The sequence below is a fragment of the Pomacea canaliculata genome, linkage group LG12, assembly GCF_003073045.1.
Source record: "Pomacea canaliculata isolate SZHN2017 linkage group LG12, ASM307304v1, whole genome shotgun sequence".
NCBI classification, from domain to species: Eukaryota; Metazoa; Mollusca; class Gastropoda; order Architaenioglossa; family Ampullariidae; genus Pomacea; species Pomacea canaliculata.
Window position 1 is genome coordinate 9,644,686 of NC_037601.1, and position 16,408 is coordinate 9,661,093.

The 16,408-nt window shown below is 37.2% G+C and overlaps 1 protein-coding gene across 13 annotated transcripts in view; it reads left to right on the forward strand.

Moving 5' to 3' along the window:
• LOC112553480 (solute carrier family 12 member 4-like) overlaps window positions 1-16,408 on the forward strand; it is a 75,497-nt gene that overhangs the window by 51,533 nt on the left and 7,556 nt on the right. For 12 of the 13 annotated variants that reach the window (XM_025220714.1, XM_025220716.1, XM_025220715.1 and 9 more), the window contains 25 exons: window positions 304-389; window positions 681-791; window positions 1,443-1,448; window positions 3,393-3,539; window positions 4,758-4,943; window positions 5,535-5,743; window positions 6,054-6,268; window positions 6,667-6,807; window positions 7,024-7,122; window positions 7,824-7,881; window positions 8,286-8,404; window positions 8,821-8,995; window positions 9,519-9,617; window positions 9,884-10,003; window positions 10,288-10,392; window positions 11,179-11,267; window positions 11,623-11,702; window positions 12,282-12,370; window positions 12,665-12,771; window positions 13,111-13,227; window positions 13,441-13,530; window positions 14,033-14,124; window positions 14,338-14,433; window positions 14,970-15,175; window positions 15,723-15,856. In XM_025220714.1, coding sequence (XP_025076499.1) covers window positions 304-389; window positions 681-791; window positions 1,443-1,448; window positions 3,393-3,539; window positions 4,758-4,943; window positions 5,535-5,743; window positions 6,054-6,268; window positions 6,667-6,807; window positions 7,024-7,122; window positions 7,824-7,881; window positions 8,286-8,404; window positions 8,821-8,995; window positions 9,519-9,617; window positions 9,884-10,003; window positions 10,288-10,392; window positions 11,179-11,267; window positions 11,623-11,702; window positions 12,282-12,370; window positions 12,665-12,771; window positions 13,111-13,227; window positions 13,441-13,530; window positions 14,033-14,124; window positions 14,338-14,433; window positions 14,970-15,175; window positions 15,723-15,856 — 2,976 coding nt within the window. The remainder of the gene's footprint in view (window positions 1-303; window positions 390-680; window positions 792-1,442; window positions 1,449-3,392; window positions 3,540-4,757; window positions 4,944-5,534; window positions 5,744-6,053; window positions 6,269-6,666; window positions 6,808-7,023; window positions 7,123-7,823; window positions 7,882-8,285; window positions 8,405-8,820; window positions 8,996-9,518; window positions 9,618-9,883; window positions 10,004-10,287; window positions 10,393-11,178; window positions 11,268-11,622; window positions 11,703-12,281; window positions 12,371-12,664; window positions 12,772-13,110; window positions 13,228-13,440; window positions 13,531-14,032; window positions 14,125-14,337; window positions 14,434-14,969; window positions 15,176-15,722; window positions 15,857-16,408) is intronic. The other variant, XM_025220713.1, reaches the window with a different exon arrangement.

Sequence of the window (16,408 nt, forward strand, 5' to 3'; positions counted from 1 at the left end):
GATTTCTTATCATTCTAAGGAATTGTGGTATAATCAAAAAGGTCTGACCCTATCTGCAGATTCAGCAAAAGTTTACATTTACCACATGTTCGATGATCACTCATCCACAAGTCTTGGGAAAATCAGTCTAAACATGAGATTCCCTAAAGGTCTCAAGAGTTTGTGTGTGAAGAAGAGCCCTTACTATGGAAGTCAGATGGGTACAGAGCTTAGTGCAGCAATCACATCACGTAATCATGTCTGCTTCATCGTTTTGCCATTTTAGTGTTTACATTCTTCAATCCTTTTGTTGTTTTCTTTCAGGTGAGAACTCCTCTTTGTCTAAAGATCATCTCCCTCTGGCAGACAATGAAGAATCTCAGTTTGAAAACCATATGGCCTTGTATGAGGTAAGGCGCTTGCCACATTTTCTTACAAGATTGTGTTGGATTACCGACAAATTTTCAAGTTTTGGATTTTCACCTAATTTGTCTTCTGCTTTAACTACATTGGGCCAGTCCTAAGCTTATCTCAAAAATACTTAAAAGTACAGATTGCAAAGATGTTTTCTTACAAAGTAACTTTTTGACACTTTCCAGTCCTTTATGTTGAGTAGGTCTCAGCTTTATTGCTGTTGGACTGGCTCAGTGGTTAGTGAATATACATTCCCTTTAACAGCATCTTACCTGTTGCTGTCCTAGGATGATCTTCATCATCAAGGTCGCATCTCAACCATCCTCAGCCGTATTAATGCCTACCAGGGAGGTATGCAGCCAAACATGCGAGATGTGGAGAAGAGCGGTGGTCAACAGGTAAATTGGTGGTTGATTGGTTGGTTAGCCGTTCACAAATTTACTTGTTTCCTTCCCGTTCTTTCTAGTTTCATTGCTTCCTTTAATCATTCAGTTGATAGGTGTTAAAAGAATTTTCAATTATAGTTGTAGTGGTCAATTTGGTACATTTTTTACAAACACAGTAAAGATTTATATTATAAGTAATGTTTTTCTGAAACATCTGAAGTCTACTGCATATGCATGTGCTTGGATACAGGTGTGTGCATGCATGAGTGTGTGCTTGCACATGTGTAAGAGGGATGGGAAGAGAGATGTCAAGGGGAGAGAAATAGTAACAAAAAAATGTGCACAAAAGTACAAAGCTGTCAAAAAAAATCGATTAGTATAAAAAGTGAAAAAGCTATGTAACCTGATAAACAATATTTGCATCATTACTATGACTGGATGTATTTTATTTTAAATTTAAATTTACATCTAAATACTGACTTGTAGCTATTTACATAATTTGAAAAATTGCCAAATCAATTTAGTGAGCTGCCCTGTTAAACTGTTTTTTCAGGGTATTGTGCCATCTTCTGTTGCATTATCAGTTATGCATTTCATCTCCATCTCATCCTCTCTTTTGTTTTACCAACCTTTTAATAATTTTGTTCTAAATGATTGTTTCAGAAGAAAGTAAGTATTTCACTTTGTTTTCTGAATGTTTTTGGTTTTTTTTTTTTTTTGGTTGCTTGCTGTTTCTCTGATCCTCTGTGTTTTTATAATGAAATAATATGCACATGGACTTTACTGAATCTGTCTGAAACAACTGGTTGCAACTTAACTGATGTCTACCTTAAAAACGAATATGAAAATCTTTGTGTTTGTGACAAGCCCATTAAAATTATTTGAAGGAGTTAATCTTTGAGAGTGTACGGCATATTATTCTCCAAGTATGTTCCAGAAATGATTTGTGTGATATTTTCAGACATCTTTGCTTTATCTTACTTGTGTTAAAAAACACTAATGAAGAAAATGCAGTGTTTTAATTAACAATAAACTGAGGCTTTTTATTAGCTTAGATAGATATAGCCACAAAGAATTGTTGATAGCAGATCTTTCAATTATTTTGTTTCTGATTATGCTTAAGATAAAATAACATTGAAATTCGATAAAGAGTTAGGCTCAGCACAGTAATGTTTATGTCACTAAAAGAAGCAGTTTATTTGTGATCAATTATAGAAATATCATGTTTAGCCAGTTAGTATAATAGTTAAAAAAGAATGCAGGTGTGCAGTTGTTTTAGAGCATGATTTTGAAGGTAGTCTTAGAGGGTTTTAATTAAACCTAGAGGTATTTCTTACTGCTTTTGTTTTGAAGTGGCACCTGTCCTTAAAAATTTCTGAATTACCCAGCACACAGATAACTCTCACAATTGTGGATCCCTTTGTTCCCAGCTTATATTTTACATGACCATTGCTGAATTACTGAAGTGTGGCTTAGCCTCACTGAACAATTAATAAGCTGAGTGTAATTTGATTTTAATAAAGCTTGAAATTAATTATTAACTGTTAGACATATAAGCTGTAATTAAATAACCTTATAAAACAAATGTAACAAAAATATAAATCAAATAAAACAAAGCATACTTAATATCGTCAAATGATACACATGTTCTTGCCTTACATGTATAAATGAGTACACATATGCACAAATCAACAGCACACATACACACACAAAAGCTAATCCAGCCAGTTAACGAGTGACATAATATGATATAGTCTGCTATAGACTGTGAGCAAGTTGAACTTGTATTAAAAAGTAGTGTTTGGTTTAAAACTTGCATGGAGTTGTCACCCACCCTGCATGACAATGAACAATTTGAACATTAGAAAAATGACCTATAGAGTTTTGATTCACACGAGCCTGTTTCATGTCAGAACACAACATTTCTGTGACCAAAATGACCGTCTAGCTAGAAGTCTTGTTTTCTCAGCCAGGATGTCATAATGCCCAGAGAGAGAATGCTGCCATTGTTCATTTAAGTATAAAAGGGGGATGACTTGTTTTCTTTTCTTGAGTGAAAGTCTTAATAATATTTAAATAAAATGTATTGTGGTATTGCATCAATGTAAACATATATTTATCACTCAGTGTCAATGGAGACCTGCAGTTAATAATGACAGTCTGCTTGTCTAATGCACCCAGTACAGTAGGTATCAAGCAAATTACATGAAAGTAAAGCATTTAATACACATGAGGTCTACGTTTATTCCTCCTTTCTTTAAGGAGACAGAAAACAATGGCCTCCAACTTGGTCATGTGTCAATAGTGTACTACTTATTCCCAGATTGGTAAAGTTGGTTTTGGTTTTGAGTAAGAACTAAATCATAAAAGTGCACCATGTTTGAAGAAATAAATGAACCCCACATTTAATCACAACTCCCATGTTGTAGTGCACATGCAAAGTTGATGGACTCCAGATGTCTGGTTTATATTATAATAGTACATTGCATTTTGCTTCACCTCACAAAAGGGAGATTTTGATAGAAAAGTTAATTACAGTAGGCTCTTTTTCATCTATGGCCATAAAACTGATGTTTCTCACTATGAACCAGTATGATATTCTTCTGTGGCCAGAAAGCTACTTTGGGCACAGTGCTGGGTGTCTACTTGCCCTGCATCCAAAACATCTTTGGCATCCTGCTGTTTGTCCGCATGACGTGGGTGGTGGGCATGGCTGGTGCTGTGGAGGCCTTCTTCATCGTGGGCATCTGCTGCTGCACTGTAGGATGGCATCTGTTGTATCTCTGTCTTGTTTCCAATGCCAATTTCTTGTTGTGATCTGCCTCGTCTCCACCTTTTGTGTGCCAGTGTCTTGCCATGATTTCCCTCATCTCTTCCATTTGGCTAAAAGTCTTCTGAACTTCAGGCTTTTCTGTTTGCATGCACATCTGTTTGTTTTGTCTTTGGGTGTTATCAAAATCACTGTTCACTCAGTGATTAAACAATAGGGTAAAAGTCATGTACCTCAAGGAGCAAAGCACAGATAATATAGACGTTAGCAGAACTGTATCAAAAATATGTAAGAAAAATAACATAATGTGGGTTGATCATAAATTTATCTTAAAGAACATACCAGCTAGATTAGCATATAATCATGTGGAGATTCTCACACTAAACAATTTTGAAGTTTTGCACTGAGAGCAGCTGCAGTATAGAACCTTCTTTAAGGCACAAAAGCTCAGTGGTCAAAATTAATAAATTAGTACTGACAGCTTAAACAACTTCTGGTGAGTTTTCATTGACACAGTTTACTCTGAGAGGGTGTAGCAGTGAGAAGTTAATGTGTTGTAGCATGTACTGTGCACCAATACAGAGTTTTTGAACCTGTGCCATCTGAAACAGATAGGGATGCCAACACTGTTTAGGAGAGACTTTTACCCTTTGGCTCTGTTTGAAATGATTTCTGAGTTTATTGATTATACTAGATGATGGCTGAGAATGATTGTGAAGGGGTGGGTGTATCTGTTTGTTTAATGTATTGCTTTTAGTGGAAGCCTTTGGAATAATGGCGGCAGTAAATATAGTTGGCAAAGGGTTATTTGTGAATTTATTGTGTTCCAACATGAAGCAAAGGGAGAACAGCAATTGATGAATATTTTTAACAGGCAAGTGCATGCGCACAAGCACACATATATATATGTGACATGCAAACAATCATCATGGACGCATAAACAGACACAGTTCCCATCCATGCTCACACATGTGTAGTGTAGAAAAAAGGCAGTTTAACATTTTTAGGGAGGAGGAAAGAGAAGGTAAACAGGCAAAGAAATGGATGAACACCTTGAAAGGTTAACTTTATTGTTACTCACATGCGAGTATACCAACTGGGAAAAAATGATCAGGTGCATGGCATGCTGTCATGTATACAATAACTCCTGTAGATTTCATAAATGCTTTGACATTAACAATTTTTTTTTATGTTTTATAAATCAACAGACACTTCTCACCTCTATTTCCATGAGTGCCATAGCCACCAATGGTGTAGTCCCAGCAGGAGGCTCCTACTTCATGATTTCGCGGTCGTTAGGACCGGAGTTTGGTGGTGCTGTAGGTGTTCTGTTCTATCTTGGCACATCTGTGGCAACATCCATGTACATCATTGGAGCAGTGGAAATCTTGGTGGTCAGTAAAACTGTTTGTTGAAACTGTAAATATACATTGCAGATGTTATTGGTCAGTATAACTGTGTGCATGGAGATGTTAGTAGTCAGTATAACTGTATGTGTGGAAATTCAGTGGTCAGTATAACTGTGTGTGTGTGTGAGTGAGAAGATGGTCAGTATGACTCTGTGTGTGGAAATGTTAGTGGTCAGTATAACTGTGTGTGCATGGAGATGGTCGATATATGTTGGTGGTCAGTATAGTTGTATGTGTGTGGGAGGGAGGAGAGTTTGTGAGTTGTATATTTTACAACATTTGTATATTTTTTATTGTATATTTTACTGCTGTCTAATGTTTTGGTAATGTATATAAAACCAAAATTTCCATTTTTTTTAAAACCACTTTCGGAATACATTCAGAAATGGTAAATTATAATTCTATTTTCTTTCAGAGCAAATGCTTCTAAAATGCAGATTTTCCTGTAAATGCATGAAGTTCATAGTGAGATGTTACAGAACAAAACTATTGAAACCAAGTGAACATGATTTATGGCTGGACTTTTCCCCAAGTGTTGCATGTTAATTTTTATTTATTTGATTATTGTTATTCTAGGTATACATGGCTCCAGGAATAAACCTTTTTGGGGACACCAACAGTTTTCGGTTGTATGGCACAATTGTCCTTCTCATTCTGGCAATAATTGTTTTCATCGGTGTTGCCTTTGTCAGCAAGTTTGCAGCAGTCTCTCTAGCTTGTGTCACAATCTCCATCCTCTGCATCTATATTGGCATTTTCATCGCCAATGAAGACTCAAGTGTGGAGTAAGATTACTGTTAAGCTTTTCCTGTTTTATCTTGACACATCTGTGGCATTAGCATGTAAAAGCTGTAATTAATACTCTGAAAACAAGATTCATCCTTGCAGTAGTGGTAACTAGCTAGCAAGGAAAAGGCTAAAAAACTAACAGAGAAAGGTACATAAAAATACTTTCCCATCATTTTCATAAAAATTGTCATCACCCATTCCTTAAATTTATTAAATGTTAGATAGCACTTAGTGACTTTGGGAGAAATTCTTCATATAAATCTGTCCCTTGGAGAAAGAAATATTACTGTTTGTTTATGTCGACAGAGTGTGTCTGCTGGGAGACCGTTTGTTGACGATGGAAAGTGTTATGAGAAATGGGACAATGATGTGCACAAAAAATGTCACTGGTCCTATACATGACAACTACTGCCAAATCCTCAATGCTTCAGCTGGCACATACGTGTGTGACAGCTATTTTAATGACCACAATACAAGCATACTTAAGGGAATTCCTGGTCTTGCCAGTGGGGTCTTCTCAAGTAAGTGGGCATTATTAACATATTATCAACATGAAAATTAGTGGTATTGTAACTGACTGTAACAGTACATTGTTACGGTCTGATTAGATAGATTTCGTTTGCTTACATTTTATACATCTGATGAGTCGAGTCTAGCAGAGCTCTGAAAATGCAGGGAGTACCACTGTTGAATTTGGTGTTGCCTTGAGCAGCTTATTATTGGCATGTGTGTGGAAGACCGTCTGAGATCTGTATTATTGCTGCAACACAAATGAACTTGAAAATGAATTTTCTGCTTAAATTTGCTAGAGGTCATGACTATTAAATCTGCTACTCAACTGCATGAATGGTTATCCATTTTTATGATAAGAATTTGAGAATGGGAAGAAACATTCACAGACTGTTCTCCTTTGTCTCAGAGAATGCAATGAACAGGTACACGCAGCAGGGAAACGTCATCGGCACTGACATGCATGGTAATCCCAGCAGAGGAGAGATTGTAGCCGACATTACTACCTCTTTTATGATTCTTCTTGGCATTTATTTCCCCTCCTGCACAGGTGAGGTCTTACAGCAATACTCAAGTCATGGCACTCTGAGTGAGAGAGAAAAGAGAGAAAGGGAGAGAGAAAAAGAATGCGGAAAAGTGTGTGTGTCTATTTTTCAGTGCATTGCATGACTTTGTGAAACATTCTGTCCCAAACACAATTTGTTTCTCAACCCTGAAGAGTTTGTGATAGCTGCTACATCTTTTATTTAAAAATTCAAATTTTCAGGTATCATGGCTGGCTCCAACCGTTCAGGTGACCTGGCTGATGCTCAAAAATCTATCCCTGTAGGCACTATTGTGGCTATTATCACCACCTCCAGTGTCTGTATCCTTTGACCCAATGCAGTCATGTGGTCACTGTCACATGGCAACAGTCTCAGACTTACAGTCTTAGCTGGCACAGGCGCATCATCACTAGGCCATCTGATTGAACTATCCACACAACATTGTGGGGGTAAAAAAATGGGGGGAAAGGGAGAGAGAGCTAAATATATTTACATATGTACATCAAATGACAAATCCCTTGAGTGTAGAGTGGTAGACATTAAGAAAGGTGGAATGAAAAGAAAACTGATGTGACATCTAAGTAGAAGGTGTGAGCCATTGAAAAAGTTGTTTGTAGCCAAAGACATTTGACAAAAGAAATTCAAAAGTCTTTGCATTGTTTTGTACAAGTTTCATATCTATATATTAGTATGTGCTCTTGCACATTCACAAACTATGCAGACAGGGAAGTAGTGGGTAAGGGCTAAAATACAGACTTAGGTGCATGGACAAAGATACTGATTCATGTTCATACTTGCTTGCATGTGTTCTCTTTCTCTCTCTTTCTCTCATGGGAACTTGCATTACACAGTTGTGCTCTTGAAGAAAGATGCATAGCATGCAGTTAATTTAACAGTTTGAGCACAAGATTGAGAAAAAAAAGGCAAAATAAAAATAAAATAAAATAAAATTTATATCTAACCCATGCAGCTGCATCATAATTCCCTATGTCAAGTCTTTTTTTCCTTGACATCACTTTAGATTTGTCATCTGTTCTGTTCTTTGCTGGCACTGTGGAAGGGGACTTGCTAAGAGACAAGTAGGTCAACATCAGTCAGGATATTAGCTACTAACTGCTGGTCATCGTTGTAGCATCTTGAAGTAGTTGTTGATTACTAGCTATGCTCAGGATACTAGTTGCTGATTAATGACCATCACTTTTGTTAACTGTGTTTCACAGCAGAAATATATCAAGTTTTTGTTGATCATTTTACAGAGTATATCATATTAACATTGATTCTTTCTAAATGGCATCCTTTCCCTCACCATCATCATTCAGAACTATGCAATTCTTTCTCCAAATGAGATACTTTTTTCTCTTCATAATATTTCTTATTGATCTCATCATAGTTCACTGTGAAATACTTCAAATTATCATATAGTAATTGGAGAAAAGAAAACAGTTAACCATTATAGATCATGTAAAATTTTGTATTTTCACAGGTATGGAGAGAGTATAGGTGGCAGTTTACTGATTGGCAAACTGGCATGGCCACATGAGTGGCTCATTCGTATTGGTGCTTTCTTGTCCACTCTGGGTGCTGGCCTGCAGAGTCTTACAGGTACATGATGTCTACAGTTGGTGGTGGAGAGTTGTTGGTGCTTTGCAAACGCATTACAAGTTGAAATGCATGGATAGCATCCCCTGTACTGCTGAATTCAAAATTTCAATCTGTTGAGTTAGGGATGGATCATTAAGAGTACAAGTTTGTCACTGTTTCACTGTACTGATGCCATGCATTGTAAAATTTGAGTCAAATGAAGTGATAAATTGAAAGTTATACCAAATCATAGCTGAAACATCAACCCAAGTGCATTTGAGTACTTTGGCTAGTGCAACGTATAGAAGATAAAACTTTTATTAACATGGAATCAGCATGTCTTCACCAAGTTTAAGATGTTGATCTTAGTAAGAACTCTACCATATACATGGCTTTTTTGTGAAAGATTTACATGCTGTGGTCTTTGTGGATGACAGGAGCCCCCAGGCTGTTGCAGGCCATAGCACAGGATGGTGTGATCCCTTTTCTAAGTGTCTTCTCTGTCACCACTAAGAGGGGGGAACCTTTCCGTGCCCTTGTACTGACTGTCTTCATTGCCTTCATCGGTGTCTGCATTGGTGTTCTGGACTACGTGGCACCAATCATCACAATGTAAAATATTTAAATTCTGATAAAGATATCTATGGCAGGGATGTTGGGTGGTGGTGGCAATGATCTATTACAGTTTTTGTGGGATGCGGTCAGAGACTGATAAAGATATCTATGGCAGTTTCTGTGGGATGCTGTTAACAGCTGATAATGATATCTATTGCAGGGATGTTGGGGTGGGGGTTATTGTGATCCCTTGCAGCTTATGCCGGATGCTGTCATCGGGGGAGAAAAATGGAAAAAAATGATAGAACAAAGTTTTTAAAAAAAAACAACAGAAAATAATTTTAGTTTTGTAGTCTTTTAGCAGCCGTGGAAATAGTACTTCTGGTCAACTTCAGTGGAATTTAGATAACTGTGATTACTATATAATTTAATTTCTCATTATAAGTATTGGAAACTGAAGCTAGGATCAAAGATACAGTGAGCACTATAGCCAGAGCTGGGTCTACCAGCAGGCGTTTGTATTTGTTGCATTTGTTGCTACATTTGTCAAGTCTGTCAGTAGGAGAACTTTGTTGTGCAGGTTCTTCCTGATGTGCTATGGTTTTGTCAACATGGCCTGCGCACTGCAGACCCTATTGAGAACACCCAACTGGCGACCTCGCTTCAGATTCTACCATTGGTAGGGGGATCAGAGGACTTTAGTGATATTGCTTTATCAAATTCTTTGTGTTTTAGAACCAACCCATGAGTTTGAAGTTTTTGCTACACGCTGCATCAGCATACCTTGTCAAAAACATACATTTCTTTATGTCATATCTCCGGGCACATCTTGGTATCATCTTTTGTATTCTATTACACATGTCACATATCATTTGATTGGTTCTAATACTGGGTATGCCATGGTAGGTGAGCTTGTGTTAAATGTGTTTCTAATGCTGTCTGCAGGACACTGTCCCTGGTGGGTCTCGCTTTATGCATTACCCTGATGTTTATCTCCAGCTGGTATTATGCTCTGGCAGCCATTGCCATTGCATGCTGCATCTACAAGTACATTGAGTACAAAGGGTGAGAATGTCAAATGTTAATTTAGAGTGTAGTAAAGATTTCTGCTTCTTTTTTTGTTTGTTTTCTTCATACAAATTCTCGATGATTTAATTTTCCTTTGTTGGATTATTTTATCTTTTTGATTTTATCAGTACATGCACTATGTTGAATATCAATAAAAATAAATAATGTACCCAAGATGGAGGTGAAAGTTTTTGTAATTTCATTATTTTGATCAAATATTAACTTACTCCTTGGTATTTTGTATTATTTAAATTTTATCTTCATTTCATCTGGTTTTCCAGTGCTGAGCAGGAATGGGGAGATGGTATCCGTGGTCTTGCAATGTCTGCTGCTCGTTACTCACTGTTGCGTTTACAAGAAGGCCCTCCACACACCAAGAACTGGAGGTACAGTATTTTTTACCTTTTTCTTGTGAAAAAAATAGAGAGAGAAATGAGACTTCCTGGTGCTAACAGAAAAGCAAATTGAATTTTAGTTAAATGTTTGCCCACTGTGTTGCTTTTATTTAAATTAAATGTTAATGACATTTCTAGACATCTGAGATTTTAACTAGGAGTCACTTTATTTTACCAGTCTTGACTGAATTGCAGCAACAGTTGTTTTGTTTTTCAGCATATTTTAGTGCAGTCTTTACCTTATTTAATTAAAATTTATGAGGCTTTTCAAGCTTTGTTTTAATCCCGTTATTTAATTCTCAGAGTGCTGAGCCCAAAGTTTTCTCTTTTAGAGATTAATGTCAAGGTTTCAAATAACAAACTTGTTGGGGGGAGGGGGCATTGGTGTTTTGCACCGAGCCAGCAACTAAGGATGTATGTAACACAGCAAGGCAACCAGCCCTGTAAATAGATGTCACATGCAGAGAAGAAACAGTGTGCCCTAGACAGTATAAGAGCTGAGCCTAGGGCAGCCAGCCCTCACTATATTGGTGACGGGCAAACTATGGTGCCACTGGATTGTAAACTTGTCTAGATCTTATCAGCATCTATTTAATCTTTATTTTTGTATGAATACAAGCTGGAAGTATTTTGATATTTGTTTTATATATGTTTGTCTGCTTGTTTTCTGTTTTTGATTTGTTGGCACATTCCTCAGTGCCTTAAGTCATTTACCCTCTTTGTTTGTGCACACTGCTGTCTCAAGTGTTTAATATTTTAAGCTGATTACTTGTACAGACCCCAGTTACTAGTGCTTATGAAACTGGATGCATCACTGCAGCCTAAGTACCCCAGAATGGTACAGTTTGCCAACCAGTTGAAAGCGGGTGAGTTTATGACTTTAACAGATATAGAAGATGCTGTTCATGATTACATTCAGGGACAGCTCTGGAATTTTTTTCTATTCTTTTTTGTTTAGATTGGCAAGTTTTATGCATCTTTCAATAATTTTGTCAAGTAGATACGCTGAAATGTATCATTTCAAGGTGATGTGTATTAAGACTTGTTATATATGTGTTGACTTTGTGGTCATGACAGCTGGATGGTGGTGCTGATTATTTTTAAATATTTCTCTCATCCTTTTGGTGTTGCTGGATAACTACATCTGTGTATAACTGTATTAAATGATGTCACAACAATATTCTCATGTAAAAATGTATTGAATGTCACATTCATGTGCAGGTAAAGGCTTGACGTTGGTGTGCAGTGTCCTAGAAGGGAAGTTTCAGGAACGGTCAGCAGATGCACTTGCTGCAAAGCAGGTTAAACACAGTCTTATATCACTTATAACTGCTGCCAGACATGACCTGCCGCATCATTTATCTCCCTTTATATTATCTGTGAGACACCAATTGTCAGACAAGTCACACTATTGTCTTTATGCCCCTTCATAAATGTTAGGTGTGTGAGATGCATGTTACCTGCAGCTGAAGTGCCAGTTATTAGATCTGTTCTGATGCATTCAGTTTTAGTCTTCACAACAGATCAGGTCCTTACCCTCTCATTCTTAATTTTTCAAACTCAAACCATATCAAGGACACTAGCTGGCAAAGATAAGATTATTTTATGCTTGTTATATTATTTAGCTAAATTGAGATGTTATTTCTTATATGTTCTACAACTTCACTATGCAGGTTCATGATTATGGGTTCATTACTGTGTAGGTTCATAATTTTATGTTCATTCATGCAACAAGGGGCAGCAACCTGTTTTGGAGGGTTCCTTGACTGTTTTACAGTTATCCCAAGGATACTTTAAGATAGCAATCAAACTGTTAACATAGACAGTAAACACTGCGTATTATTTATTATCCTTTTTTCACAATCTGTTCCGTTTTTCAGACTCTATCAAAGATGGTAAAAGAGATGAATATTAAAGGATTTTCTGATGTAAGCGTGGCCACAGATGTGACAGAGGGAATCTGCTCACTGTAAGAGTTACAAAGCATTCCTAATGTTAATAACAGTGATGACACTGATATTGTTACTATAAGAGCTGCAGTAAGCAAGTAAATATCAGCAATCTATTTACAAGCATGTGGGTTAACATCAAAACTAAATCCCTGAAATTTGATAAATATTGTGCAAGTAAAGATGTATGTGAAGACATTGATACTTTACTATGATAGTTATTTGTAGATATACAGGCTTACATACACTAATATAATGTACTCTTTATACATAATGTGTGTACATGCACAAAAACATGAGCTTCTGTCTGTCAGGGTACAGAATGCTGGTCTGGGAGGCCTGCGGCACAACACAGTGGTAATGGGCTGGCCCTATGGCTGGAGACACAGTGAGGATGAACAGAGCTATAGAGTGTTCTTGGGTAAGTTGTGTGCCGTCGCTATTGAAAGCAAACAATACAACATGCCTTCAGACAGGGTCAGATTACATGGACTAAGATAGCTGGTCCAAGGAAGCCTGGACTCCCTTGTCATTTGGATGTTTTGAATGTTTGCAATAAGACAGGCTGTCTGTAGCTTATAAGGATATTGCAAATATCAGAGCCTTTTTGTACCTTCATTTTATTGATTTTTATTTTCAATCACTAATATTATTAAATCACTAATTACACCATTTTTCTGAGATATAGTACAGTATCAGTGCCATGTATGAACAGTGGCTGAACAAAGTATAAGTATGTCGTGTGAACATATGTGAACAGAGACTGTGCGAAATGTCAGTGCTGCGGGTCTGGCCCTGCTGGTGACAAAAGGCATCAACCAGTTTCCGGAGCCAGATGTCAAGCTTCGAGGAACCATTGATGTCTGGTGGATTGTACATATCCTCTTTCTGTACAGTCACTGGGAGGGTTGGAATGGGTGGGTTGTCAGGGTGTGCCTTTATGTGTACACATACGTTTGTGTTCATATGATTATAACGGACAGAGAATAGTATTCTTTAGCTATAATGAGAGGAAGGAGGACTGTTATGTATTTTTGCTCATATGACTATGGTTATAAAAGACTGAGTGATGTTCCTTGACTATAATGACATGATGGAGGACTACTGATGTTGCTGCCATTTCTGCTTACTCGAGAAAGACCTTGGAAGCACTGCAAACTGAGGATCTTCACCGTAGCCCGTATCCTTCACTTAGTGTATCACTTGTTTTATGAGTTGTTTTTCTTAAATCCTTATTCTTATATCACCACAAAAGCACTACTAAGTGATGTCCATTACAGTCTGCATCTTTGTAGATCCTCATGCCATTACTGTTCTGTCAAGTTTTGTCCATTACAGATACCCTGTTTTATGCAAATTCTCATGCTGTGACTGCTCTTGCTTGTACCCTCTAACCTTAGTTTAGTTTATTCCTTGTTACTCCCTGAGGAGCATAAGGCCACAACAATACCTTTCCAGCAGACACCCTGTAATCTTACAGCATCTTAAATCCATCAACAACTACATCAAAGACCTTACACAATCAGAAGACAAATTGTATAAATGATCTTGTTTTTTCATAAGTATACAGTTGAAAGGAATTTTTTTTAAAAGAGATAAAAAGATCAAAGTCTTATGTACAAAGTTTAAGGCATATCCAGGCCACTGCTTTAAAATCTGCAAAAGTCCTTAGTGGTTTGCAGAAATGGAAGACAACAGTATAACAATGAAAAAAGACCTGGAGCACTACCTGTACCAGCTGAGAATTGGTGCAGATGTTGATGTCATTGAGATGGTTAGTATTAATGGAGATTCTGATTGTCTTTAAACTTTTGCAGATATGGTCAGCATTACCTTCTCACAGAAAAAGGCTTTTATCAGCTTAACTTATTTTAGCCTAAATACAATATTCTCTAGCAAAGTAATATGTGACATTTATGATTTCCCCCCCCCCCCACCGTTCTTAAAATTTTTTAAATTCTTTTTGTTAATTTGTTTGAAATTTCAGAGTGGTCAGGATATTTCAGCTTATACATATGAACGAACTTTAATGATGGAGCAGCGGACACAGATGCTGAGAAATATGCGGGTTAAAAAAATAGAGGTATTTCAGTCTTGTGCTATTTTCTTTGCTCAATAGATTACTTTATGTTGTTCTTTCACTTTACATTTTAGCTCCAGACATCTTACTTATCTAATAATTTACCTTTCAGACTAATTCTGATAACAATTTTTCAGATCATAGGATGACATGCTGTCTAGGTTTTCTTCTTATCATTTTACACAGTATGATCTTATTTATCTGATATTATGACTTCTCAGAGCATAGGATTACATGCTGTCTTCCATAAAATGATACTTTTAATGTATACTGTGTGTTTATGTGTGTGTGAAGGATAGTGACTTAGTAATCACACTTGATGCCTGCTTACAGTGTATACTTATGTGCCTTTGCATATGTCTGTGTGTGAGTAATTTATGTGAAATGCCCAGAGCTCACCTTCAGGGAAAGAAGTTGTATAGTGAAAATTATTAACATCATTGTCTTCAAAATGTCTGAGACTTTTTATTTCTATTCCATACCACTCCATATAACCATTCTTGTGCTTTTGCAACCTTTGTATGTTATTCAATTGGCAGCCACAGTCTATTGTGGACCGCGCCCACCATGGTGGCAATCCTGGTGCTGGTGACCAGGCAAGCCCACAAAAAGTACATCTGCAGCTGGAGAGTGTACCAGAGGAGAGCTCCACTGATCCTGAGTCTCCTGCACAAGAACATTTTACCTTCACGCCTGCTGCTGCTCAGAAGCTTAAGACAAATCATAAGAATGTCAACAACAAACCGTAAGTTTTTCAGACAAATCTAAAGCATGTCAACAACAATCTGGTAAGTTTTTCACAGGAGGAGATGGACAGGAAGACGTCATGTGTGTGCATGTGTGTGTGAAAAGCAAAGGCACTAGTGATGTAAGCTCATCCAGTCAACATTGTTTTACATTGTCTCCTCGCTCTCTTCTTGTCTTGCTTTTTGTAGCATTACCTTTTTGCCTACACTTTCACTTTGTTTTCTGGATGTGCTTTTATGTTGACAAAGCTTTTGTTGTTGATGTAATGTTTGATAGACATAAGAGTGATTATCAATCATCAAAAGTACAAACAAGCTAAAATGTTAAAAGTTAGCATTTTTAACATGATGTATTAATTACATTACTTAATTATTGTATGTATAAATTAATATGATGTGCTTGCATGCCTATATATGTAAAGCATCTTGAGTCTGGCTGATGCTGGAAAAAGGCGCTATACAAATGCGCTATTTATTATTATTTTTATTAAAGATAAGTTGTGTCTGTGTTGTCCTGGCATACAGGAAGCTTTTACATCTGTGCAGAGATCATAAGAATGTGCAAAGAATGCACACTGCTGTTCGACTAAATGAGCATATTGTGGAAAAATCTCATGATGCGCAGTTAGTGATCTTGAACCTTCCAGCTCCACCCAAGGCTCCAGCAGGGGATGAAAACTGTATCCTTGACTGTGTTGGGTGCTGGTGAGTGAGGGGCTCCCTACCTGTGCTGCAAGCCATTACTGTGGATGGGGAGGTCAGATGGAGAGAGGGAGTGAAGGAGGAAGAGTAAGAAATGTGTGTTTGTGAGTGTGACTGAGAGAGGGAAGGGTGAAAAAATAAGGCAACAAACTGTTTATTGAGATAGATATCTGGCTGTTACTTGCCGTTTCTGTCAATTTCACAAGGTGAATCTCAGTTTCTCGCATCCACACATATATATGCACACCTACTCTCATTCACCTATATGCAAAAAATCCTCTTATACAAAAATATACCTGCATACTTGTCAAACTTCTTTATTAAGACCTTCCTGATTGTGACCCCCTCTTAGCTATGACCCAAAAATTGTTAATGGATATATTCCCTTATCTAAATCTCATCTCTGTTATGACTTTCTCCCCAACCCAATTTATGACCAACAGTTTATGCTCTATTATGAAGTTGCGAGTTGAAAAAAATTCAAGTACAATTTAAAATGGACTGCTTCTGGAAGGCCACTAATCCTATAT